Below are 24,412 nucleotides of genomic sequence, written 5' to 3' on the forward strand. Positions count from 1 at the left end.
TTGGTTTGACGCGAGCCCGTGTCCGCGTCAATGCCCAGTTGCCCACTGCTCGGCGACACATGCAAGTGGGCCCTCGCACGTGACGCCTCTGATGTATAGGTGGGTATCGATGATAAAATAAACTCGCGCGAGGAGTGTGGGCCTCTACACTTCCCTTCCTCCTTTCGTTTCATTAACTCTCTTTTTTCTTTAGATTTACTCTGGAGGGGGAAAAGGTCCGATCGCGCCACTCATCGCATGTTCGTCACACCGAGGATGTTGCTGGCGCTGCGGCTTTTCTTTCCTCTCTATATACATATACCTTTACTTATCTATGAGCACAACATACATTTTTTCACCACCAGTGTTACTTATATATATGCGCGATATATTTTTATGTAATAGGATATTCTCGTAATAAGTCTAGAGCGAGAAAAAAAAATACTACGAGATTCGTCTTGAGCTCCAGTAGCCAGTATGTAGCAGTTTTAAGTTTTGGATGACATTCAGCCGCGTACATCGAAAGTGACGGATGATATCTTGGACTTTTTTTTTCAACTTTGGACGTTCGCTGCACTATCGGTAAGAAAAAGTAAGATCAACGACATAAGCGCGATTCAAAAGTCATAGCTCTGGTTACTACCCCCCCCCCCGCACTTGGTCATCAGATGCATACATTCAGTTGAATAATGAAATCGCTACGAAAAAAAACTTTTTTAATTCGCCTATTATTTTCATGTTATCAAGACATTTTTATGAAATGTCTGGGAAATCAGGTAACCTAAAAAATATTTTCAATTTTTTTTTTTTTTTTTTTTTTTTTTTTTTTTTTTTTTTTTTTTTTTTTTTTTTTTTTTTTTAATTCACAGAGAATGAATAATTGTGGCTAGTCCATTGATGTAACATCGGTGCAATGCAGAACTTCTTTAACATTATGCTAATTCAGTCGCGGTGATGTCGTAGATGCTAACTCGGAAAACATTATTTCCTTCAAAATTTGTGGCGGTAACTATGCGGTTTTATTCATGAGCCGAGCGAACAAAACATTTTTTGCTCTTAAAATTTCGCCAATACATTAAAATACTTACGCTTCCGCAACAAAATTTAAGAAAAAATATAATTATACCTCCATGTCCAAGTGGGCACCTCCTTTTCCATAAACTAAACTAGTATCTTGGTGTTCTTTAGAAGGGAGCAATTACTATTGAATATATGATTTTTTTAATTAAATATCTATAGTTATGTTACTGTCGAAGCTCAATTTTTTCACTTCGGGCGTTTTTTGTTTACTCGGTAGAAAAATCATGGTTTGCCACTGATATATACACATCCGTCCAAGGTTACCACAAAGGTCCCTAAGGCCCGTAGTGGAGGAGACACACGCGTACACAAGGGGCGAAATCTATTTTTTTTTTATTCTGAAAAAAATTGCTTTGTTAATTAATTTATCGGTAGGTATATGCTATTCAACACATAATCTACATCGATCGCACTAATTGATTATTATTTCGATAATATTATTTTACCATAGCTGATGGATGCATAAGTCAACTGATACGAAGAACTTCTCGGTTAGACCCATTCGACCTTCGCGGCGCGCCCTGCTTACAATCATGACGAGGAGAATAGTAGTACTTAATTCAGCTTTACGGAACTTGTTGGCTGTGTGTACCTACCAATATCACCTAAAATAAAAAAAAAAGAGTTGCTATAATCGCTAACATTTTTAATTGAAAAATCAACCCGCGAACCTGCGAGTTATGATGATGAGCAATACATGCGCTTTACGCTTTTATCTTATCAGACGAAATAATCTTTCCGTTAACTGTATAATTATACAGAGCGTAAATTGATACGAGTTAGTAATCGCGTTTGTTTTCGACACTTTCTGACACATCGTTTTCACCAAAGGGTGTAAGACAAGAAGTACCTGTATAAGAGGAGATTCGTTTGTGCTCCCAACGCGCGATAATATAGGTGGTCGTGTTCCATCCATATGATGGTATCCCGATTACGCGGACTTGAACGGTTGAAGCATGATTTAAAATTAAGTAGGTACAAAATTTACTTGCAAAATGTTAATATTTCATCTATTTCAAGCATTTAAGTATTTTCGAAGATACTTAAGTATAGGTCGAATAATTGTAACCGTTCGTTACATAGTACCTTATACTTTTAGACCAAAAACGAAATATCTGTGCGGTTGATCCGTCTGATTATTTTGTATAACAGTTATAACAACAATGTAACGTTAAAGTAAAAGAAAACATACTTATGTAAAAAATCGGTTACTTAACTGTAAGTAAGTATTAACAAAATGAAATCTGAAAAGTAAGAATGATGACATTTCCTATGTGGCGTGGCTCCAAAAGTAGGTAAGTATATACCTACATGTAGTAAGAGATAGGTATATGTAAACAACGCACGTGTCTCTCGATCATCGGGTAATACTTATATAAAATATAAACAAACCTCCCGTGTCTCACTTCCTGATGTAGTTCGTGTTCCTGATGCCGCGTGCTTCTTCCCCTCCCCCACCCTTGTTCATCATCTGCTGCTGCGCCACGATGACGACGACCGTTGTTCTTTCTCCGTCTCGCTCAATTGTGTATACAATATGAATAAGATTAGGTATATATACTGCGCAGGCGTGCAGTTAAACCTAGCCCCCATTGGTCGGTACCACATGGTCTGACATCAGACCACGAAGCCGGCGGCACGGCACCGCCAGATCCTCTAGCAATACTCTCTTACCTATAGGTACAAATATCCACTCTGTCCGCTGTCGTGTACTTATATACCCACACCTATACCTATCTAATACTCTAATACGTGACGCGTGTGTTGTGTGTGTTACCCATCTACCTTTTGTAGTTTTGTGTGTAAAAGTACTCTCTCTCTCTCTCACGCGGCGCGCGGCGCACAGCTACACGCGTATATATAGGTATACCTCTCGTGACTTGGCTCTCCGTTCGTTCGTTCTGCGACTCGGCCAGTTTCAGTCCTTAGCGAGCTGCGCTCGGCTACGCTTTATTTACTCGGGTTTATCCTCGAACTCTGCAGCTCCGAAACTAAGGAAGACACGTTGATACTTCGCTCGCTGGCCGACGAAGAACATTCTTTTAAAAAAGTATACTTAAGTAGTTTTTGCTGCAGTTGTAAGTAACCGCGTGCTCCGACTCCTAGTTGACAACGTATACGTGTATTATTTTTACCTGTACAACTTGACGCAACCCCCGAACGCAATTGCCCGGAAATTTCCTGCGAGTCCACGCGATAGGTGAGTTATATATTTACACCTATGAATCATAAATATTTACACGTTACTATATTTATATAATAAAAGTATAACGCCGGTATACATATAAGCTTTAGTTTATTGATTTTACGCTCTTGACGCTCATCCGCGCGCCCATTTGTTGCAAATAAGTACGTAGAATGACAGTTCCTCGTCCGTCCTTTGCATTATACGTACATACTTGAACGTAACGTCTCAATATCGCAATTCAGGAAATAAGTTTAATTAATCATCTACCCGGCACGTAAGTTGATAATCCCGTGCACGCGCCCGTTGCAGCCGCGCCTAATGAAACAAGCTAGAGAGTGCGGTACACAAACACACATGCATCCGTTCGGCTTTTAGTATGGCTCACACTTTCTTTCTTTCTCGCTCGTCTCCAGCAAATGTTCTCATTTTCTACTTATTTTCTAGGTTATTTCTTCGTTCGCGGCATCCATAGACCTATTATCATCTACATATAACTATATACCTACCGACCAGCTGATAGTGTCGTTATGCGTTATTGATCGCGAAGCTGTCATGTAGGGTACCTACATAAGTACAAGGAGCCCAAAATTCTCGGCTTCGACAGGTGTGTGTAGAGTTACCCCTGCATTATTTGTTGTTGTTGTTGTTGTTTTAATGTTTATTTGAAATGACACGATATAGATTACTTACGTACATGAGTTGTTATGGTGTACGTTTGTCCGAATAGTCAGGACAAAATTGTAGATTCATTTTTACGGTATGTTTATACATTTTTCTTTTCCGTTCGATGAACTTTGCTGTAACAAATAAATTGCCACCCAATCGAATGCACATCGAAAACTTTCTACATAAGTAAGTACATGTATGTTGTACAGGAAGTCCTAGTAAACAGCCATATTTTTATGGGTATAGTACGTCTTAATTCGACCAAAGAATCTAACGGAGCCAAAGTTGACTATAATACATATACATATGTATATTATGATACAATACATACAACTCGACTAGAGTTTTTCTCCAGCCCGTATAAGTATATAGATGAGTAGTGTAGCTGTTCTCCAAAGTATTTTACCAGAATCGTTGGGATGCGCCCCACAGCGCTCTTTCCAGGGTCAGGTATAGAAATACAAGCTATGCGGGAAAAGGAGATATCCCCCCACCCCGGCTCCTCATTTTTCTTCTCCCAAAAGTTTGAAACCACACATACAAAAGCTGTAATATCTTATTTCACATGTACATGTAAGTATAGTGTCGAAATTCAATTCGTGAAAGCTGTGTTTGTCGCGTCTACTTTTATGATATTACCAAGTATTAGACGTTATACAACACTCGTACGGAGCGTCAATGTATAAGTACGGCCCTTTATGGCTCTGCTTTTCACTTTGCTCTCTAGATGAGTATTTTGTTTGGCCATCGCCCGGTGCAAATTTTCCTCGTGGTTTCGCTAATAATTTAAAGTTTTCTTATTTGACATGCTGCATTTATTTTTACATTGTGTATACAATAGTACCTAGCACAACTACCTAATGTCGTTACTTTCACTAATGAACGCAATTCTTATCGTGACAAAATTTGAATATGCATCGAATTAAACGGTGACTACTCACTTATTTGCAAATACATCACTCGTTCTTTGTCAACAAGTGTATTTGAATCGATAATTTTGCACTTATTAAAGGTAATAAGAGGACGCGGGAGAAAAGAATGGGTGTACATATGTGAATTATGATGGTATAGTAGTCTCTCGTCCTTTTTTTTTTTTTTTTTTCCATGCTATCGCTGTAAAATCGATTATCGCAACGTAAAATATATATTATAGAAGCAAGGTCAAGGTGAGGTGATAAAAGTTATCGCCGGCTGCAAGAAAAATTGCACTGCATGTGCAGTAAATAATCATAAATGATCAAAAACATCAGCACTACTTCGTGTATCCCAATATACTTACCTACTACTACACTATTTGGGTTGCTGAACATGAATGCTATGATGATTAAATTCCTCTACTGCGTCACAGCACAGCTACCCAATAAATGAACCGCACTAGAAGTACACGTCATTGTTTTCATACATTTTACATTTTTGCGCGATCCCGTGTTAGTATAACTTTTTTTTATGGTAATGTGGGGTTATCGCTACAACTACTAGTAAGTATTGCGTGCGTAATAATGCGAGTGCGTCTATTTAGTTGTCAATATTTGTTTTCGTTCAATTATTAACTATAATTCAAGTAACTGAACGTAATAGAAAAGTGATGAAAAACAAAAAAAAAAAAAAAAAAATTCTTCGACTACGATTTTGTATGTTACAACTGGTAGCAGTTTTCGATAAAAGCGGACTTGCACCGTGACAGCTCGTTCGAAAAGTCAAAAGAGCGCCGCGCGCTCGGAAATAAGTAATCGCTAATTGGATGGCCACTACTCGTAATACAATATACATGTCATGTTAATGTTCCTTATAGTATGGGTACCAGTACGCGTGTCACGTTTCCTCGATTAACCTGCCTGATACCTATATTCGTTCCCGGCACACGTACTAAATTCTCACGCCGTATATTCGATTGAGCGGAGGCAAAGTGCAAATAGGCGACAACGACGGTTAAGTTGACATGGCTTTGCCATTTAATTATAAGTACATTCACAGCTGTTCATGCTAATCGATAATAGTCTAGCGTTGCTTTTTTTATTCATATAAATAATTCCAGGGTTGAAACTGTCATGAACTTTTGACACGTGTATAGTCCAGCCGTTTGCATGTTGCCTAGTGTAGAAGCTGGTCCAAAATTGTTCAAACAATTAAAAAAAAAAAATTTTCACTTTTTAATTTTAATTTACAAAGTTAATACTTTCCGAGATAATAATTATCTAAAGTTTGAAAAATGCCAAAATGAACATTTTTTTTTTTTTTTTTTTTTTTTTTCATGACAAACAATACGAAAAACCAATAATTTTAATGTTGCTTAAGTTCTTGAATAATTTTTAAAAATTTAAAGTAGTCCAAAAGCGATTCAGGCTGTTATTTTATTGCAACCTCTTGCTTCTTAACCCTGTTACGGGCACTTCTGAGTACTGAAAAGTATACATATATACATAAAACATATGAGCCAGACCCGTGGATACAATAGGTGTGAAATGTTGACAATTTATTATCTCCCTCGCAGCTTCAAACTTCCACGGCAACCAAAATTTCGAAACGTGAATTTGTACATTGACGATTGTTGAGCTGAATTCGAAATCACATTGACCAATGCTGTATGAATACAAGTAAATGGGTACATGTGAACACCGGGCGGGCGTATTTTATAGCGATTTCACCATTTCATTTCGTTTATCTAATGAAAATGTCGAGGAAAATGTCACACACGTGCGCACGTGTCTCAAAAAAATGCTCGAAACAACCAAAGTCGTCAAGTTTGAGGTAACTTTAATAAGATGCGTCTTGAAAAATTTTGAAAACAACAGCATCGATGATACATTTCTAACAATCGAAACAGCTTATCGGGAGAAGGCTCGTTGACGTCTTTCTATATGTAAATGTACCGGTGTCACCAACGTTTTTCCTTTAATCCGTATATTGTCACTTTGTACAACACGAAGAACAAGTAATTCATCTTCCATTATCCGTATAGAAGAAACCATAGTATGGAGTGTTACTCGGCTGTCGTGGTGTGAATTAAATGTTAATCATTATTTGGAGTAAAAATCATACAACAACACCGTAGGCCGTAGCTCGAAGAATCGAATAAATAAACGCCGGCTCGATTCGTGTTTGCTCAATTTGTAAACGTCCCTTGAGGATGCAAAAATCGTCCGTTCCACGAACAGCTTGGCCGAACTTCTAAATCTCTCTTACGTTGAAGATAAAAGTTTTTCAAAATCAACGTGTGAATTTTCGAGATTTTTCAAGAAATATCACCTGTTGCATTCATGCATCGATAGGTTATATACATCGAAGAAAAAACGTGGATCGGTTGCTGATGAATGCCCCCTCTGTCTAACATTGCAATAAAATTCCGCAGCATTAAGCTTATGACGTAATCGGCACGCAGTACCTACTGCGACGACGCGCGACTTAGATACGTTATCCAATGCCAGGCAAGTTTAAGGTCAAGAGCAATGCAAATTTATTTTTTGCACGCTTCACGTGTCTGTTTTTTTAATTTTCCCTTCCCCTCTACGAATTATTGAAGTCTTATTCGTTTACGAATATGGTTCAAAAACGGTTTCAATAAAATAATTTAGCTGATGGATCAAACACATTTTATTTGATTAGTAACAGCATCCAGTTGTAGTAATAATGACTACTTTACACGAAAAGACTTGGATTCTCAGTGGAAGAGCAATAACCCAATCAAGTCACATTTTTCACGAATGTGTGAAACACGACCCGAGGCCATTGGCCTTCGCGGGGTTTGACGGGGAAAAAAATTACTCGGCTCGCTACGCCGGTCAAAATCATCTGAAAATGCGTAATTTGACGGCACCCATAGCTTCTACTATCGCTGTAATATCTGTCACGATATAAGTAACCAAACTGACAATTTTGCCTAAGTACGCCGTTCACTTGCTCGCGCACTACTCGGCCCCATCGTCGCGTTTTTCGTGTACCTATATATAGGTACATGTCGACCAAAATATGGTGACCATAAAAAACGCGACAGTAAAATGGCATCGCGCGATTTCGGTAGTGCAATTCCTGGAGAGCGCGTGTTTACGAATTGTTTCACCAGCGGGTGCCAAAACTCGACGACACATTCATGAGCGCCGAAGGCGTTAAAAAAAAGAAAAAAAAGCAAAAAAAAGCTCCTATGGCTTATCGGCGCTCCGTCGTACGAGCTCTTCAAAAGCCGGTGGACGTCAATCATCTGCATTCGTGTAGGTAAACGTGTGCACTGTTATCGTCTTGCACGAGTCAAAACCACGCCACGGGTGGAGAAAGAATAATTGCTTGCTCGCCAGCGAGGAGGGAATCGGAAGACGAGAGCCGCCAGAGAAATTCCGATTGCGGTGTAATCGCTGAACAATGGATGCGCCACGCGGGTGGCATTTTTTGTCTCCCTCTTTCCCAACACCCATCCCCCACGAACTCGGTAAGTATCGCTGTATCGCGCGTGTATTGTTTTTTTTTTTTTTTTTTTTTTTTTTCCTCCCACCGATAAGTAACTCACGCGAGAGTATTTTAACGCGTGCGTGGACACGACGCGAGCAGCTGATCGGTAGCTCCGAGAGTTTATTATTGGGCTTCGGAGTGACGGGCATCACGCGATTCTCCACAGAAATTCGTGACTATCTATACGTACCACACAAGGGTACTCGTGTACGATTGATCATGATGTCGAATAAAGTATTTGTCCGGTACGTCGCTATGGGTGAAAAAAAATCATTCTCATTATTTGATGAGACTCGGGCCGTTAGAACCACGATAACAGTGCCCCCAAGACCTTCCCTAAACTGAACAGACGTAACATTGACAAAGATATGGTGAAAAAAATGATAAAAATTCCAAACAGACTCGAATTGAAGAAATTTTATGCTTTTCTGAAGAAAAATTGTCACACGAGACCGACTCACCTGCTTATATATTACTTACGCTCACAGGGGAATCGAAAGCGACGAGCCAATAAACTTTCAACTCTGTTTTATCTCCTCGTAAAATTAAACTGCGGTAAGTAGCACGTACTTCTCGTGACAATGGAATTGAAAATTTTACGACTCGATGTGTGCAACGGATGAGAGAAACAAGTATAAGTACTACTTACATCCACGTAGAACAATAAATCGTATACCTATACTCGTTTGCTCTATATAATTGTACTCATCGCGGAAGCTCTACGTACTTTAGCTTTTACTTCATTTCATTTCATTTGTTTTTTTTTTTTTTTTTTTTTTTTCCTTTTTCTTCTTGTTATTATTACGAGTCAAGCGCGTGGCTAAGCGTCGGTATCGCGTCGCAGATTCAACGGGTGTACCTATAGGTATCTCGGGTTTCAAGGCGACCCGCAGGAAATTACGAAAATTCCGATGTGCGCGTACACCGCATGATTATTGTACATCTTTTTTTGTAACCGGGTATAGGCACCTATTAAAAAACTTTAAATGCTTCCCGCAGCTATATATATATAAAAAAAAAAAAAAGCATTTAGTGCGTTTTTACTGACGCAAGGCGGCATTTTATAAATTTCTTAATTAATTGGTTTATCTACGGGCTTTTAGCATTACTACCGCGCGATGCACATTGAGCATCGACCCAAGTATGAACGTGAGATTCCGAGCGGTACTTGCGGTGCGAGGTAAAAAAAAAAAAAAAAATTCAGACATGTGCGTTGCCCGAAAAGAGATGATCCACTGCCGAAACGATGACGCACCCAACTAGCTAATAATTATAGCCAAATAATTCTAAGCCACGAACCTTGGCAGGCTCTCAATCACATGATCGCTAATGACGCGAAATAAGTATATTCGCCTCAGAAGTAAGTACACCTGATGCGCACCTATAAGTATCTTGTGGGGCTAAAGTACCTTGGATTTTCAAGACCGTCGCCCACCTATAAGTTGCACGTTATATACACACACCCATATACGTACACATGCATGTACTTACTTAAGATAGAGTGCGGCATATAATGTTGTATTGTAAGGATAACCATCAGCCAAGTGAGTGAGCGAGTTATTGTTGAATCTCGATTGTAAAATTGGTTTACCCTTTGGCCAATCCAATTGAGATTACCGAATTAGGCGGTGTAGTAGTAGTATATACACATATTATATACCTATGTTATTTGCCGCCTTTGCACTACTGTGTTTCAATTCCGTGCAATTGTCGCGGCCTCGATCTCGCGCAGTGCGCGCACTCTTCACAACCAAGCACCATACAAGTATATTATGTATATAATATTATTATTACTCATGTATAACGAATCATAGTAGCGACCACGGCAATTACTTTTTCTTTGTCCCGCCCAACTTTCACGTGCCGAGCACTACCATACAATACTCATAAATATAGTCACGAGTGTTCGGACTTACTTTTTTCCGCCTCTTTTGCTTGCGATGGTCAAATATAATATTTATCTTAAGATGCGGCAGGTTTGGACGACAAATTTTAAAAATATCAGAGGGAGAAAAATTTTATACATATAAATCGGTGTTGAAGCTGATACGAGAGCTGTACGCGTATACTTATACATATAGGGACTGTCGTTTGCTCAATTTGTAAAACAATTCGCGACATTCCAAGTTGTTGGTACGTACATACGTAAACTTTTTTTTTTTTTTTTTTTTTTTTTTTCGCGGAACTGAATTACTTTGAATTACTTGCAAGTTGCTTTGAAGAAAAAAAAAAAAAAATGACAAGATGATGGGAATCCATAATTCATGCCTCATTCGAAGGAAATAAATACGCGATCTATCTATTACAGCCAGTGGCTATATATAATAACCTACCTACCTGTACTGCACTACTCACATTCGCCGCAAATCCGGAAGCATAAATACGACATTATTAATAAGTACGAGCATAGCCCAAGACTTGAAATTGACAACACGCAAATCAGCCGTGTACCTACTTACGTCGCTCTTCGCGAGCCAACCAACCGCTGGACTGCTCGCTCGATGCGCTTAATTTGCGTTACATTCACCTATACCTACTTATGTACCTGCACGCGAAATTAAACTCGTATGTGATGTTGGACGAGCCGCACCGACAGAATCTCAATTTTTTACTTTTATTTTTGAAAAAAAAAAAAAAAAAAAAAAAATTGCTATAATATTCAGCATGGTTATACATAGTCATTACTCATAATATATATATTATATATGATGAATGGAACAGCAGAAGATGCAAGGGACATGAACAACTCTCTTTTCTAACATATAATACCTACCTACCTACCCGTTGGCACGTGAATACCTAATTGACAAGTATGTGGGTTATTGCTTACATGTTTTAGTCTGCTGTCCACGCGAGGCTTTCGAGTCCAACTACTTGACCAAAATCACGTATTCACACGTATTGCCCAGGTTGTTCCGTCGGAGGCAGCATCACCGTATATAGCACAGGAGCGTTAGCCAAAGTCAAAGTTTGAATAATCGCCATCAGTCACGGCCAATATGCCCGCCAGGTTCGACAGCATGAACAGCCCGCCCGTGCGCGAGCCGATCGTCGCCAATGGCCCGCTGTACAGCCTCGACGACGACATCGTCATCTCGGGAATGTCTGGTGCGTATTGCGTTTTATCACTTGTCCACGCGAAATTTCAAACAATCGCCTGGGAGAAATCGACGAATGTCAACAACTATTAATGACGCAGGTCGGCTGCCCGAGTCGGCGAACATCGAGGAGTTCAAGCAGCAGCTGTTCGAGGGCGTCGACCTCGTGACGGACGACGACCGGCGCTGGCCCCCGGGCCTCTACGGGCTACCCACGCGCTCCGGCAAGCTCAAGGACCTCGCCTCGTTCGACGCCACCTTCTTCGGTGTCCACGCTAAACAAGCCACGGTCATGGACCCCCAGCTCAGGATGCTCCTCGAGCTCACCCACGAGGCCATACTCGACGCGGGCATCAATCCCGCCGAGATCAGGGGCACCAAGACCGGGGTGTACATTGGGGTCTCCGACTCCGAGTCCGACGAGTTCTGGACCGAGGACCCCGACAAAATCAACGGTATATATAACGTCCCCTTTTTTGTTTTTCCCATTTCACTTGTACACATTAATATATATATATAGATTAATTATGGCTGCAAATACATTATTGACAATGTTTCCCGTGCAGGTTACGGCTTGACGGGCTGCTGCCGAGCCATGTTCCCGAACCGGCTCTCGTACACCTTCGACTTTAGTGGTCCGAGCTTCGCCCTCGACACGGCCTGCTCGTCGTCCATGTACGCACTGCACCACGCGATCATCGCCATGCGCACCGGCCAATGCGACGCGGCCATAGTCGGCGGGGTCAACCTTCTCCTCAAGCCCACGAGTTCTCTCCAGTTCCACAGGCTGAGCATGTTGTCGCAGGACGGCGCCTGCAAGGCCTTCGACGCCTCCGGCAACGGTTACGTCCGCTCCGAGGCGGCTGTCGTTCTTTACCTGCAAAAGTCGCGCGACGCCCGCCGCGTCTACGCCACCGTTGTCAACTCGCGCGTCAACACGGACGGCTTCAAGGAGCAGGGCATCACGTTCCCCAACGGCGCCATGCAAAACAGACTGATGCGCGAGGTGTACGCCGAGGTCAACGTCAATCCGGCCGACGTGGCCTACGTCGAGGCTCACGGCACGGGCACAAAGGTCGGGGATCCCCAGGAAGTCAACTCGATCGCCGAGCTCTTTTGCAAAGACAGAAAACCCACGACGCCCCTGCTGCTGGGCTCGGTCAAATCCAACATGGGTCACTCGGAGCCGGCCAGTGGTCTCTGCTCCATCGCCAAGGTCCTCCTGGCCATGGAACAGGGGGTCATTCCACCCAATTTGCACTACACCAGCCCGAACATGGAGATACCCGCGCTGTCCGACGGTAGTATCAAAGTTATATCCGAGCCAACGTCCTGGAACGGTGGCCTCGCCGCCGTCAACTCGTTCGGCTTTGGCGGGGCCAACGCCCACCTGTTGCTGCGCAGCAATCCCAAGCCCAAGGTCTCGCCGGTCCTCGAAGGTAGCGTTCCCAAGATGCTCGTGGTGTCCGGGAGGACCGAGGAGGCGGTCGGATTTTTGCTCGACGAGGCGCGAAAGAACGAAAAGGACGACGAATTTGTGTCGCTGATGCACAGCATCCACTCGCGAAGCATACCCGGCCATTCGTATCGCGGTTATCAGATCCTCGGAGAAGCTCCGGAGCGCGATATCGAGCTGGTGCACGGCGCCGAGAATAGACCGGTGTGGTACGTTTTCTCGGGCATGGGCACACAATGGGCTGGCATGGGTAAGGAGCTCCTGCCGATCCCGAGTTTTGCCGACAGTTTGCGCCGATGCGCCGAGCCGCTCAAACCCCTCGGTATCGATCTCATGAGTCTCATACTCAACGCCAACGAAAAAACCTACGAGGACGTGCTCAACAGTTTCGTCGCCATCGCGGCCGTACAGGTTGCTCTCGTTGATTTTCTCACTTTGCTCGGCATTCAGCCGGACGGCATCATTGGACACTCGGTCGGAGAAGTCGGCTGTGCCTACGCGGACGGAACTTTCACGGTCGAACAGACTGTTTTGGCTGCCTACTGGAGAGGAAAATCCATCAAGGACTCTAGCTTGCCTACCAATATGGGTAAATTTTTTTTTTTTTTTTTTTTCCAAGCCTTTTGTTGTATCTTTTATAATTTTTGTAAATGACAAATTTCAGGTATGGCCGCGGTCGGATTGAGCTGGGCCGAAGCAAAGAGACGCTGCCCATCCGATGTCTTTCCGGCTTGCCACAACTCAGCCGACTCGGTCTCCATCTCCGGCCCTCTGCCGTCCCTCGAAAAATTCATTGCCGAACTCAAGGCCGAAGGTATCTTTGCAAAAGCTGTGAGTAGCTCTGGTGTCGCCTTCCACAGCAAATACATCGCCGATGCTGGACCCAAACTCCGCGCCAGTCTCGAGAAAATCATTCCATCTCCCAAGCAGAGAACTCCCAGGTGGATCTCCACGTCTATTCCAGAGAACGCGTGGAATACACCTCTTGCACAACTCAGTTCGCCAGCCTACCACGTGAACAATCTCTTGTCACCCGTACTGTTCCAAGAAGCCTTGACCCGCGTACCCGAGAATGCAATCGTCATCGAAATCGCGCCTCACTGCCTGCTCCAGGCAATCCTGAAGAGATCGCTGCCCTCCACTGTCACCAACGTAGGACTACACAAGAGGGAACACTCGAACAACATGTTATTCTTGTTGACAAATCTTGGTAAAATGTTCAACGCTGGGGCACAGCCGCAACTGGCCAAGTTGTACCCGCCGATCAGTTATCCGGTAGGTCGCGGCACTCCCATGATCGGTTCTCTCGTCAAGTGGGACCATTCGATTCAATGGGACGTCGCTGACTTCTCCGGCAAGTCCAACCGTTCGGGCGAGACCGTCATCGAAATCGATCTATCGAAGGAGCGCGACGCCTACTTGGCTGGACACTGCATCGACGGCAGAGTTCTATTTCCCGCCACTGGTTATCTCACTCTCGTCTGGAAGACCTTTGCCAAATTATGGAACGTCGATCCAGAAAAATTGCCGGTCGTATTGGAAGACGTCAGCTTCCACCGAGCTACGATCATGCCCAAGGAGGGCCCGGTCAAATTTTTGATCAATATCTTTGACGGTAGTGGCGAGTTCGAGCTTTCCGAGGCCAACTCTGTAGCTGTGACCGGTAAGATTCGCGCTCCCGAAAACGTGGAAAAGGAATTGCTGTGTCTGCAGCCCCCGTCTGTTTCCAACGAGCCAGAATTGTTCGAATTAAAGAAGGCCGACGTGTATAAGGACCTGCGTTTGCGTGGCTACGATTACACTGGAGTATTCCAGGGTGTCGTTGGGGCCGACAACCGTGCTGCAGTCGGTAAACTCGCCTGGGCTGGAAACTGGATCTCTTTCATCGACACCATGCTGCAGTTCAGCATACTTGGCAAGAATACGCGCGATTTGTATCTGCCCACTAGGCTTCAAAAAATTGTCATCGATCCCTTGGCTCACGCACAGCTCCTCGAGGGTCTTGGGGAGAACAAAGAAGCTCTGCCGGTATACTCTTATCCCCAAATTGGAGTCATCAAAGCCGGTGGTGTTGAGCTGCGGAATATGAAGGCCTCTCTAGCTCCACGGAGACAACAAAATCGTGCACCACCCAAGTACGAGCGATACGCTTTTGTGCCGTACGAAAATTCACAGGTATTAGTTGAAGATCCAGAGAAAGCTAAGGTCCATGCCCTCAGTGTATTGTTGCAAACTGCCCGAGAAAACTCTGTCGGTGTCAAGTTAAAAGTTGTCGAAGTTGCCGGAGAGAGGAGTGCCGAAGCTGTCTTGGCGCCAATTGTCCTGGATATCTTGTACGGCGAGCCTCAACTTAGTGTAAGTTGAATATTTTTTTTTCCTTTCTTTTTTCTACGCAAGTACCATTCAAGTAAATTATAAGTAATAAAATTCTTATTACAGGTAGACTATCAGCTGGCTACTGGTTCTCCCGACACATACGCAACAGTTGTCAAGCAGTGCGATATCAAAACTTTAGCAAAGGATCCGCAGACTTCGTCGGTTGGCAAAGATTTGAACATTGTAATAGCAGCTGACGTAATCAGCAATAACAAGACTGCCATCCTAAAGAACCTTGGCGACTCTCTTAAAATAGGTGGTTTCGTCCTTCTTGAGGAAACTGGCTCCGTCACTATGAACATTGTCAAGAAATCTGGCTTAGTTTACGTTGGAAAACAGTTTGTGCCTGGTAAAAGCTATGTGCTGTTGAAGAAAAGCGAAGCAGGACCTGCCGAGCAAATAATCATTCAAATCTCCGAGAAAAACTTTTCTTGGCTCGAGGGTGTTAAGGCGGCTCTCAAACAGTCTGTAACCGAACAGCAGAAAATTTTGCTTGTCAGTCAAGGAGAAGAGACGCTTGGTAAGAAAAAGTTGACTCCTTTCCTCATTCGCTCATTTATTTATTTGTTCGTTGGATGATGTATGGACTTTAAGTTTATTCACTAAAATCACAACAAGGTAGAGATCGAGACTTGAACCTATAGTAATACAACTGTGAATTGCAAATCCGTATTTTTCATTTGATACAAATATACACACGGACAGTTTGAAAAAGAGTTCGAAAGACTTTTAATTACACTTGTATTGAAATTTTACTTTATCGCAGTTGTAATCACTAAATATGTCAATCGAATTACTTGCAGATAACTACTTGAGACAATATATTGATTACTCTTGAAAATTTTGGTTGATTATCTAATCAGAATCGAAAATAATCAAGTTTTCAAGTATCTGTACATTTAAATAAGCTCAATGAGTTGCGACATTGATTACAATAATAAATTTCATGCTCAGGTCTTGTTGGTCTGATGACTTGCATTCGTCAAGAGGATGGCGGCAACAACGTGCGCTACGTTTTTATTCAAGATAAGAATGCACCAAAGTTTTCACTTTCTGATCCCTATTACTCCAAGCAACTCGACAAACAACTAATGGCTAATGTGCTAAAGAACCAGCAATGGGGCTGCTATCGTCATCTGCGGCTCGATCAACAAAGTGATGTATCTTCTCTGCACGTCGAGCACGCGTACATCAATGCTCTCACCAGAGGTGATCTCAGTAGTTTACGCTGGATCGAAGGCCCCCTCAGCTATTACCAACCCGAAAAATTCCCCAACAAAGAGTTTTGCAGCGTTTACTATGCTCCACTCAACTTCCGGTACGATTTTGTTATTATTATATTCCACGTGAATAAAATTCATCTACAATAAATTTTGGCACTGTTACAGTGACATCATGTTGGCCACCGGAAAATTGAACGCAGACGCTCTGCCAGGCGATTTGGCTAATCAAGACTGTATCTTAGGTCTGGAGTTTGCTGGCCGCGATTCGAGCGGTCGCCGCGTCATGGGCATGGTCGCTGCCCAAGGTTTAGCCACGACAGTTCTAGCCGATCCAGGTTTCATGTGGCAGGTGCCGGACAAGTGGTCGCTCGAGGAGGCCGCTACCATCCCGGTCGTCTACGCCACCAGCTACTACGCCCTGTGCGTGCGGGGTGCCATGAAGCGAGGTGATAGCATCCTTATTCACGCCGGTAGCGGTGGCGTTGGACAGGCTAGTATCGCCATAGCCCTCCACATGGGCTGCACCGTATTCACCACCGTGAGCTCCCAGGAGAAAAGAGACTTCCTCAAAAAGACATTCCCCCAACTGAACGACCGCAATATCGGCAACTCTCGAGACACGAGCTTCGAACAACTCGTACTCATCGAAACCAATGGGCGCGGTGTTGACCTCGTACTCAACTCCCTGGCTGGCGAGCAGCTTCAGGCGAGTGTGAGGTGTCTGGCCAATGGCGGCCGCTTCCTCGAGATCGGCAAATTCGACCTATCTAAGAACACCGGCCTCGGAATGTCAGTCTTTCTGAAGAACACAACCTTCCACGGCATTCTGCTGGACGCGCTCTTTGACACCGACTGTCCCGAAAAGAAGGAGCTCGTTAGACTTGTCAGCGAAGGCATCGAGAGCGGAGCCGTCAGACCGCTGCCCGCCACCGTGTTCAGCGAGCAGCAGATCGAGCAGGGCTTCCGATTCATGGCTACCGGCAAGCATATCGGCAAGGTCCTTCTGAAGATTCGAGACGAGGAGCCCGAAAAAGTCACTCATCCGACTCCCAAGGTCGTCGCCTCGATCCCACGCACCTACATGAACCCCGAAAAGTCGTACGTCCTTGTCGGTGGTCTTGGAGGTTTTGGCCTCGAGCTCGCCAATTGGATGATCACCCGCGGAGCCAAGCACATCGTTCTAACGTCGCGTTCGGGAATACGCACGGGTTACCAGTCGCTCTGCACTCGCAGGTGGCGCGAGGCCGGGGTCAACGTTGTCATCTCCACCGAGGATGTTACAAGTCTCGCTGGTGCCGAGCGACTCATCTCCCAGGCCAGCAGGTGCGCGCCCGTTGGCGGCATCTTCAACTTGGCTGCTGTGCTGAAGGATAACTTTTTAGAGAACCTCGAGGAAAAGGATTTCAAAGCAGTGGCTCTGCCCAAAGTAGACGGAACGAAGAACTTGGACATGGCATCGAGAAAACTATGCCCATCGCTAGACTACTTTGTGTGTTTCTCCTCGGTCTCGTGTGGCAGAGGCAATATCGGCCAAACGAACTACGGTCTGTCCAACTCAGCCATGGAGAGGATCTGCGAGCAGCGGCAAGCTCTCGGCTTGCCCGGACTGGCAATCCAGTGGGGAGCCATCGGTGACGTCGGTCTTATCTTGGAGACGATGGGCGACAACGACACGGAAATCGGTGGTACTCTGCCCCAGCGCATGCCAAGCTGCCTGGCCACCATGGACGTGTTCCTGCAGCAGCCGCATCCTGTTCTCTCGTCCCTGGTACTCGCTGAGAAGCACAAGTCCATGGATGCAGGGAACCAAGTTGGGCTACTTGAAGCCGTGGCAAACACCCTTGGCATCAAGGACGTCAAGACGGTCAATCCGAACAATAGCCTCGCCGATCTGGGCATGGATTCGCTCATGGGAACAGAAATCAAACAGACGCTCGAGAGAAACTATGACATTGTACTCAGCCCGCAGGAGATTCGGGGGCTGACTTTTGCCAAACTTAAAGAGTTCGCCTCTTCAACCAGCGAGGAGCCGGTGGTCGATGGCTCGCAGTCTCCTGCGCCCGTGGCCGAGGAACCTGGCAGCCACGACGGCTTCCTGTTCCAGATCTCGGGAGCGGAGATTGTGCCAAAACAGTCGCTCATTCAGCTCGAGACACGTAAAGCCGTAGGTACACCGATATTTGTCGTATCAGCCATCGAGGGTGTCATTGCATCCCTAAAATCGCTAGCCAGTGAGCTCGAGCGGCCAGTCTGGGGTATGCAGTGCACGAAGGACGCTCCACTCGAAAGTATCCCGGAATTTGCCAAGTTCAACGTTAAGATGATGAAGGAGGTGCAAAAGCAAGGACCATACACGCTCGTCGGCTACTCGTTTGGAGCCCTGGTAGCCTTCGAAATGGCTCTGCAGCTCGAGACTCTCGGCGAGACCGTCAATCTTACCTTGATTGACGGTTCACCTGAATTCATCACGCTGCACACTAGGACTATTGGCAAACAAGCTGAACAGATCACCGAAAGTCTTGAAGATGACGGTTTGAAAAAGGCCCTTGCCTTCTTTATCAGGCAGCTCAATTCGACAGTCGGTTTCTTGAAGGTGCGCAATGTCACAAGTTTATCTATTATGAAAAATACATCATTTTTTTTTTTTTTTTAAGATCTCTTGTAAATTGAACGATTTATTGATATTTTCAGGCGTACTATGAACTTCGGGACGTGAAATCTGACGAAGAAATGTTTAACAAAATGTTAGATCTCATAGGCACTACGCCATTCGACGCCGAAGACATAAAGGAGGCTGGAATTTTATTCTTCAAAAAATTAAAAGCTGCAAATGCGTACAAACCAGCTGGTAAATACCAAGGCCAGATTGCGCTATTCAAAGCACAGGACAACTTTATTTCACTCAACTCTGACTATGGACTGTCCAAGGTAATGCAAAGACTTGCTTACTGTAAAAAAAAAAATTGTTATACAAAACAATGTATGCGGGAAAAATAACAGTCGCTAATTTTATTTTCAGATTTGCAAACAGAACGTTAGGATAGAAGAACTTCTGGGAAACCACAGAAGTATACTGTCTGGTCAAAGTCTTCAGAAAATAGCAGAACTACTGAGGTCATAAAAGCCTAGCAGATTTCAACTTGTATACATTCACTAACACAGCAGAGATTTCTAAAATCTTACATTTAAGAAATAAGGCACTCCTGTTGAGCGGTCGTGCCTAAAAATGGCTGTTTGTAATGGAAAACTTACTTTTTCTGTATGAACGACTCTTTTCAAAGAAATCTCTTGTATCCTGTTTCACATTTGTCATTTGGTAAAAAAATCACGCTCTCTCACTATTGTGTAGTGTATATTGACGATTATGGTTGAAAAAACAGGAGAATATCCAGTCGAGAGTAGTTTTTGCTTTTCTATAATTTTCTATTCAAAAGACTATTTTTAAAAAATTAAGAAAAATAATACAAGTTTTTGATATAGAAAAACAAGAGAAAGGAATCTTAAAATTAGGCATTGTAAAGCTTAGTTTTTTTTTTAATTTGAAGTTATTTATAAGGTAGTGTTAAAAAAGAGGAGATTTTTCTGAATATTTCTCATTTTGTCTCCTTTTGCTCCGAGCCTTTAAGAATTTAAGTAGAGATTAATTTTGTTTTACGATTTATCTAAGCCTGTTGGTGTACAGAATGTCATTGTCAAATCGTATGAGGCTAAAAGTGTATTTATTACCAGTAAATATTTATTAAATTTCCATGCATGTACTGTAAGTTGCGTTATATCAGTACAAACTATTTTCAAACAGTTAATGTCTTGCAGGAGCTTAAATATGACTGTGAAGAGAATCAAAAACCGAAAGATATAGATGTAGGAATTTTTTACATCCAAAAGATTTATTAGAATTACGAGAAATCATATCTTGGATGTTGTGCTTATTCAAGATGCATTTCAATACGATTTTTTTCAAGTAAATGTTTCCTCCAATTCTGTTAAAATGAATAGTCTAGCAACACATTGTAGCACATTGCAGATTATTTGGTTGTGAAAAAAATAAACTTTAAAGCAAACTTGTATATGTTAAATGAATTTTACACGCTTGTATATTTATTTTAAGGTGTATACTCAATGTGTACATTGTTTACTGTAGATACATAAATAAATGGAGTAGAAACAAATTTTGCATTCTGTTTACAAATTGCCTTTTTATTTTTTGCTTAAGTACATAATATTACAGAACGATTATTTCATCCTCTTTCACAAAAAAAAGAAAAAAAATTTATAAGTTGACAGCTGAGACGTATGGTGGTTTTTTAAATACTGTACAAAACTGTCAATAACCGTCAAAGACCGTGATTCATTTTTTCATTCAACGAATCTATTTGGGAGTAGTTACGATTAATTTTTTTAAGCTCGTATCTCCTTAAATATGCTTAAAATTTTTAAATCATGGATTGATTTAAGGGATTTTAATCTACTCTGGAATTAGAAAATATACATTGCAATATTATAAATTATTGCGTTTTAAGTAAATGCAAAAAAATATTTGTGCATTGTAAGTCTTACAAATAATACTTATGTTTAAATGCTAACATTCACAATAATACTTATGTTTAAATGCTAACATTCACAATAATACTTTATCATGTTTATAAATGATAATAACGATGTCATGTTAATCGAAATCCTCGGTAACAACGTTCGTAATTCACTCAACGAATAGTTCATATATCACTGCAATATTCAAAATTTAAGGTCCATTCCGACATTAAATTAGTAACCTTAAACATATTATGCTTACGTGCGTTTCAACAAATTCAAGTTGGGATCAGAGACAGCAAACTGACTATCACATGTAAACGATACAGTAAGTGCGTAACGCGTTCCTGAGGTGACTTTTTCAACTGCATGTAAATTTTCACTACCTGACGTGAACATTGAAACTCGACCCTTTCGAGGCTCTATAGTAGTGTTAACATTGTTACTGTCTATAAAAATAAATCTGCCACCTTCAAAATCTCTACCATAGTCGCTTAAATAGAGCAAAGATGTGTAGTGAAAGGATTCATATGTCTCCTGCAAAAAATAAGAGGTTCCATTGAAAATAAATACAATAAATATTGAACATTTAAATTGATGAATAACTCACTTTATCAACATGTGGATGCCAATATTCATCGTGTATTGACTTGGCAGGAAGATTAGTTATTTGTGAAAAAAATGTTGGCTTTGTCAGATGAATTTTGCTGACATCAATACCAAAATGATTAGCTATAGCATGTTGTATTTTTGTTTTTACAACTCTAAAAAAATAAATTTTTGTTAGAAACTTTATAACATGTAAATTTATTGATGAAATACACGTTCAAATGCTTACTTGTAAATGACAAAATCAGTCATATCAAAAATTTTCTGAGCCTCATCGAGAGCATAGACATTTATAAATTTACTGCCCTTACTCAAGGCCCCGCTCTGTAAGTCTAAGATGCTAGCACCCCCATCAGATCCAGCAAGTTTAAATGTATTTTCAGCCAATTTCAAGAGAACGTCCACTTCAGAGCCTGAGACTAATTTGTCAGAGACTACTCTGCCACACTTTTTAGGAACACATCCAGAAAATTTTTCCATCTCATTTCTGTAATCGTTGGAGCATTCGACATTGACACTACGATTGATTAGAACTTGTTTCTGCTTAGCTAAAAATATTTCCTTGCCGTTTTTTCCTTGATACCATACAATAAACATTATTGCCAAGATCAATACGCAGCGAGTCCACACTTTTTGGTAGGAAAAAGTGACGTGGGGCCCATATTTTCTGTTTGATTGAAAGACATTAAAAACAATAAGACAATGAACAAAATAAGATCAGTCTGTATGTAAACTTCATGATAATATTAAAAAATAATTATTATAATATCAAATTAATCAAGGTTAAAACTTAGTCATTAACCTCGATCATTAAGTATCCAAAAGTTTACTTTCAAGTTTGCAATTAAATAAATCAGCAAAAATAAAAAAATAGCAGAGGGTATCTTACGGTTTAATTTCATTTTCGACGGCATCACTTTCAGTTTTATTATCATTGGTGGCCTGCTTCTTTTCCGTTAGTGCATCGTTTTTTCTTTTCCTCACTGTTTCCTGAACCATTGTTAAATGTTGCTAGGTACTTTAAACTTTTGCTAAATTCAAATCCTGCATCCCTTTGGCCTTCCTTAAAGTCCAATTACCCAAATGACAAGTCCCTTTAAATATACCTAATTGTAGCACATGTTATATTATTGTTGTTAATCTGATTCGCAGTTCGCGTTCCTGCACTTACAGGAGCCGTACCATATACCTAACTCTTTCCGCTTCGAAGAAAAGTTATATGGTACGAAAGTACAGACCAATAAGAACTGAGGCCCGAAGTGGTCAAAAATCTAAACCAGCCGCTTCCTATTCGAAAGTATATCTCTATGCACTGGAATTGAAAATCTTGTGATTCGTGAAGATCCGAAATACCTTATTTTGTTATATTTCATTCTGGTGCAGAGTTATGTGGTAATTACAGTAGTGCCATATAGTACGATTTTATAAGCCAGCCGTATTTTAAACCAACGGATAGAAAATAAAAATTTGTACTGCTGGTGCCATTTGTGGCAAGATTAGAATTTATCTTCTACTTGAAATACGACCTTTAACAAAATGGATCCAGGGTCGATTTTATAGTAGAAGATAAATTTTCATCTTGCCGCAAATGGCACCTAGTGATACAAACTTTTATATTCTATCCGTGAGTTTATGTTGCGGCTGGTTTATAAAATAAAATTTTTCAATTCTGGTGGGAGTGGCGGCTTCAAATTGTACGTACATATTTATACGCGCGACAGTGGTTGGTTTAGTATATATATATATATATATATATATATATATATATATATATATATATATATATACCTATAACGGCACGTAGTTTTTTGCAGAAATCTTAGAACCTTCTTACTTAATTCCTATTGGAAAGTATCTTCAAGAAGGTATTTAGATATCGCATCACCTAAGTCCACAGCTATATCTAATGCAACAATATTATACTTACTACGTTTATTTTCAATGACTGATGACGGTTCGATAGTTCGGTTCAATCTAAACGAACTTAATTGACACTGAGTCAAAAGTATATAATTATGTTCAGGAATTAATTCGATTTTTTAAAAATAATTTTTATAATTAAATGAATGCCCGATTATACACCTACATTACATCACTTATACGTATTATTGAATTAAGTAAACTAAAACTGTCGGTAGGTACATACTCGATGAGTCACTGACTTGATGGTCTTTTACGTTTTTTTGGTAACAACATATTACATAAAAGTGACCACATAAATATTCTTGAAATGAAATTTAGTTTTTTTATAATCTTACATCGAAAAATAGCATAACATTAATGTGGTGTTTTTTTATTATTTATATTTAAATTGTATTATTACTTATGCCGTAATCTCTAAAAATGCTTTTTTTTCATAATTTTTGACCTATGTTTTTGGCAAACTCGTTTTTTTATAAAATCTATAAACATTAAACTAAATTAACCTGGTATGTGTTTTATCCATATATATTAACTGAACTGCCAAGAATATATTCAAATTATTAAGTAATAAACGTCAAATTGAAAGAAGCAAAATCAATAAATATATAATTAACGATCTGTTGAATTACGTACTATGACTTCCAATTATTAATTATATGTTGATAGAGATATATATGCCTATATTCCTGGAAATAATGGAATTAGCAAACAGCGTTGAACTATTTATTACTATAAAAACACTAATTTTTTAATATAATTTAAATTTTTTAATAATAATTTAAAAAAAAAAACAACTATTTTTCATGTGAGTAACTCTACAAAAAATATTTCGAATTTATCCTCT

The 24,412-nt window shown here is 41.4% G+C and overlaps 2 protein-coding genes and 1 long non-coding RNA gene across 5 annotated transcripts; 1 reads left to right on the forward strand and 2 right to left on the reverse strand.

Moving 5' to 3' along the window:
- Positions 1-374: 374 nt before the first annotated feature.
- On the forward strand, positions 375-20,675 carry FASN1 (Fatty acid synthase 1). 3 transcript variants are annotated; one of them, XM_014360235.2, is made up of 11 exons: positions 2,977-3,259; positions 3,692-3,851; positions 11,193-11,461; positions 11,553-11,906; positions 12,018-13,496; positions 13,572-15,262; positions 15,347-15,803; positions 16,238-16,601; positions 16,672-19,099; positions 19,198-19,434; positions 19,526-20,675. In XM_014360235.2, exons 3-11 carry the CDS (start codon positions 11,353-11,355, stop codon positions 19,625-19,627), a joined length of 7,221 nt encoding a protein of 2,406 aa, XP_014215721.2. In that variant the 5' UTR covers positions 2,977-3,259; positions 3,692-3,851; positions 11,193-11,352; the 3' UTR covers positions 19,628-20,675. The 3 variants fall into 3 exon arrangements, with proteins under 3 accessions (XP_089448172.1, XP_014215721.2, XP_014215720.2); XM_089592046.1 differs by lacking the exons at positions 2,977-3,259; positions 3,692-3,851 and adding an exon at positions 375-561; XM_014360234.2 differs by lacking the exon at positions 3,692-3,851.
- LOC106644625 (uncharacterized) lies at positions 875-2,737 on the reverse strand. The gene is made up of 3 exons (XR_001339139.2): positions 2,452-2,737; positions 1,506-1,664; positions 875-1,397 (listed from the first exon to the last, which is right to left on the reverse strand). It is a non-coding gene; the product is annotated as an uncharacterized LOC106644625 (long non-coding RNA).
- Positions 20,676-22,785, reverse strand: LOC106644624 (2-oxoglutarate and iron-dependent oxygenase domain-containing protein 3). Its single transcript, XM_089592047.1, has 4 exons — positions 22,535-22,785; positions 21,875-22,312; positions 21,647-21,800; positions 20,676-21,573 (listed from the first exon to the last, which is right to left on the reverse strand). The coding sequence occupies exons 1-4, from the start codon at positions 22,642-22,644 to the stop codon at positions 21,295-21,297; spliced, it is 981 nt and encodes a 326-aa protein (XP_089448173.1). The 5' UTR covers positions 22,645-22,785; the 3' UTR covers positions 20,676-21,294.
- Positions 22,786-24,412: the final 1,627 nt, after the last annotated feature.

This window comes from Copidosoma floridanum, unplaced genomic scaffold (genome assembly GCF_036245765.1).
Source record: "Copidosoma floridanum isolate Cflo_tuat_1 unplaced genomic scaffold, Cflo_Japanese_pri ptg000014l, whole genome shotgun sequence".
In the NCBI taxonomy this organism is placed as follows: Eukaryota; Metazoa; Arthropoda; class Insecta; order Hymenoptera; family Encyrtidae; genus Copidosoma; species Copidosoma floridanum.

Excerpts from the sequence above, each read along its gene's own strand:
- FASN1 (XM_089592046.1), top strand. The coding sequence starts at position 11,353 with ATGCCCGCCAGGTTCGACAGCATGAACAGCCCGCCCGTGCGCGAGCCG. Across the intron at positions 13,497-13,571 it reads TAGCTTGCCTACCAATATGG|GTATGGCCGCGGTCGGATTG; the intron begins GTAAATTTTTTT and ends GACAAATTTCAG. Across the intron at positions 19,100-19,197 it reads CGACAGTCGGTTTCTTGAAG|GCGTACTATGAACTTCGGGA; the intron begins GTGCGCAATGTC and ends TGATATTTTCAG.
- LOC106644624 (XM_089592047.1), bottom strand. The coding sequence starts at position 22,644 with ATGGTTCAGGAAACAGTGAGGAAAAGAAAAAACGATGCACTAACGGAA. Across the intron at positions 22,313-22,534 it reads GTCGAAAATGAAATTAAACC|AAAATATGGGCCCCACGTCA; the intron begins GTAAGATACCCT and ends TCAATCAAACAG. Across the intron at positions 21,574-21,646 it reads GGCATCCACATGTTGATAAA|GAGACATATGAATCCTTTCA; the intron begins GTGAGTTATTCA and ends TATTTTTTGCAG.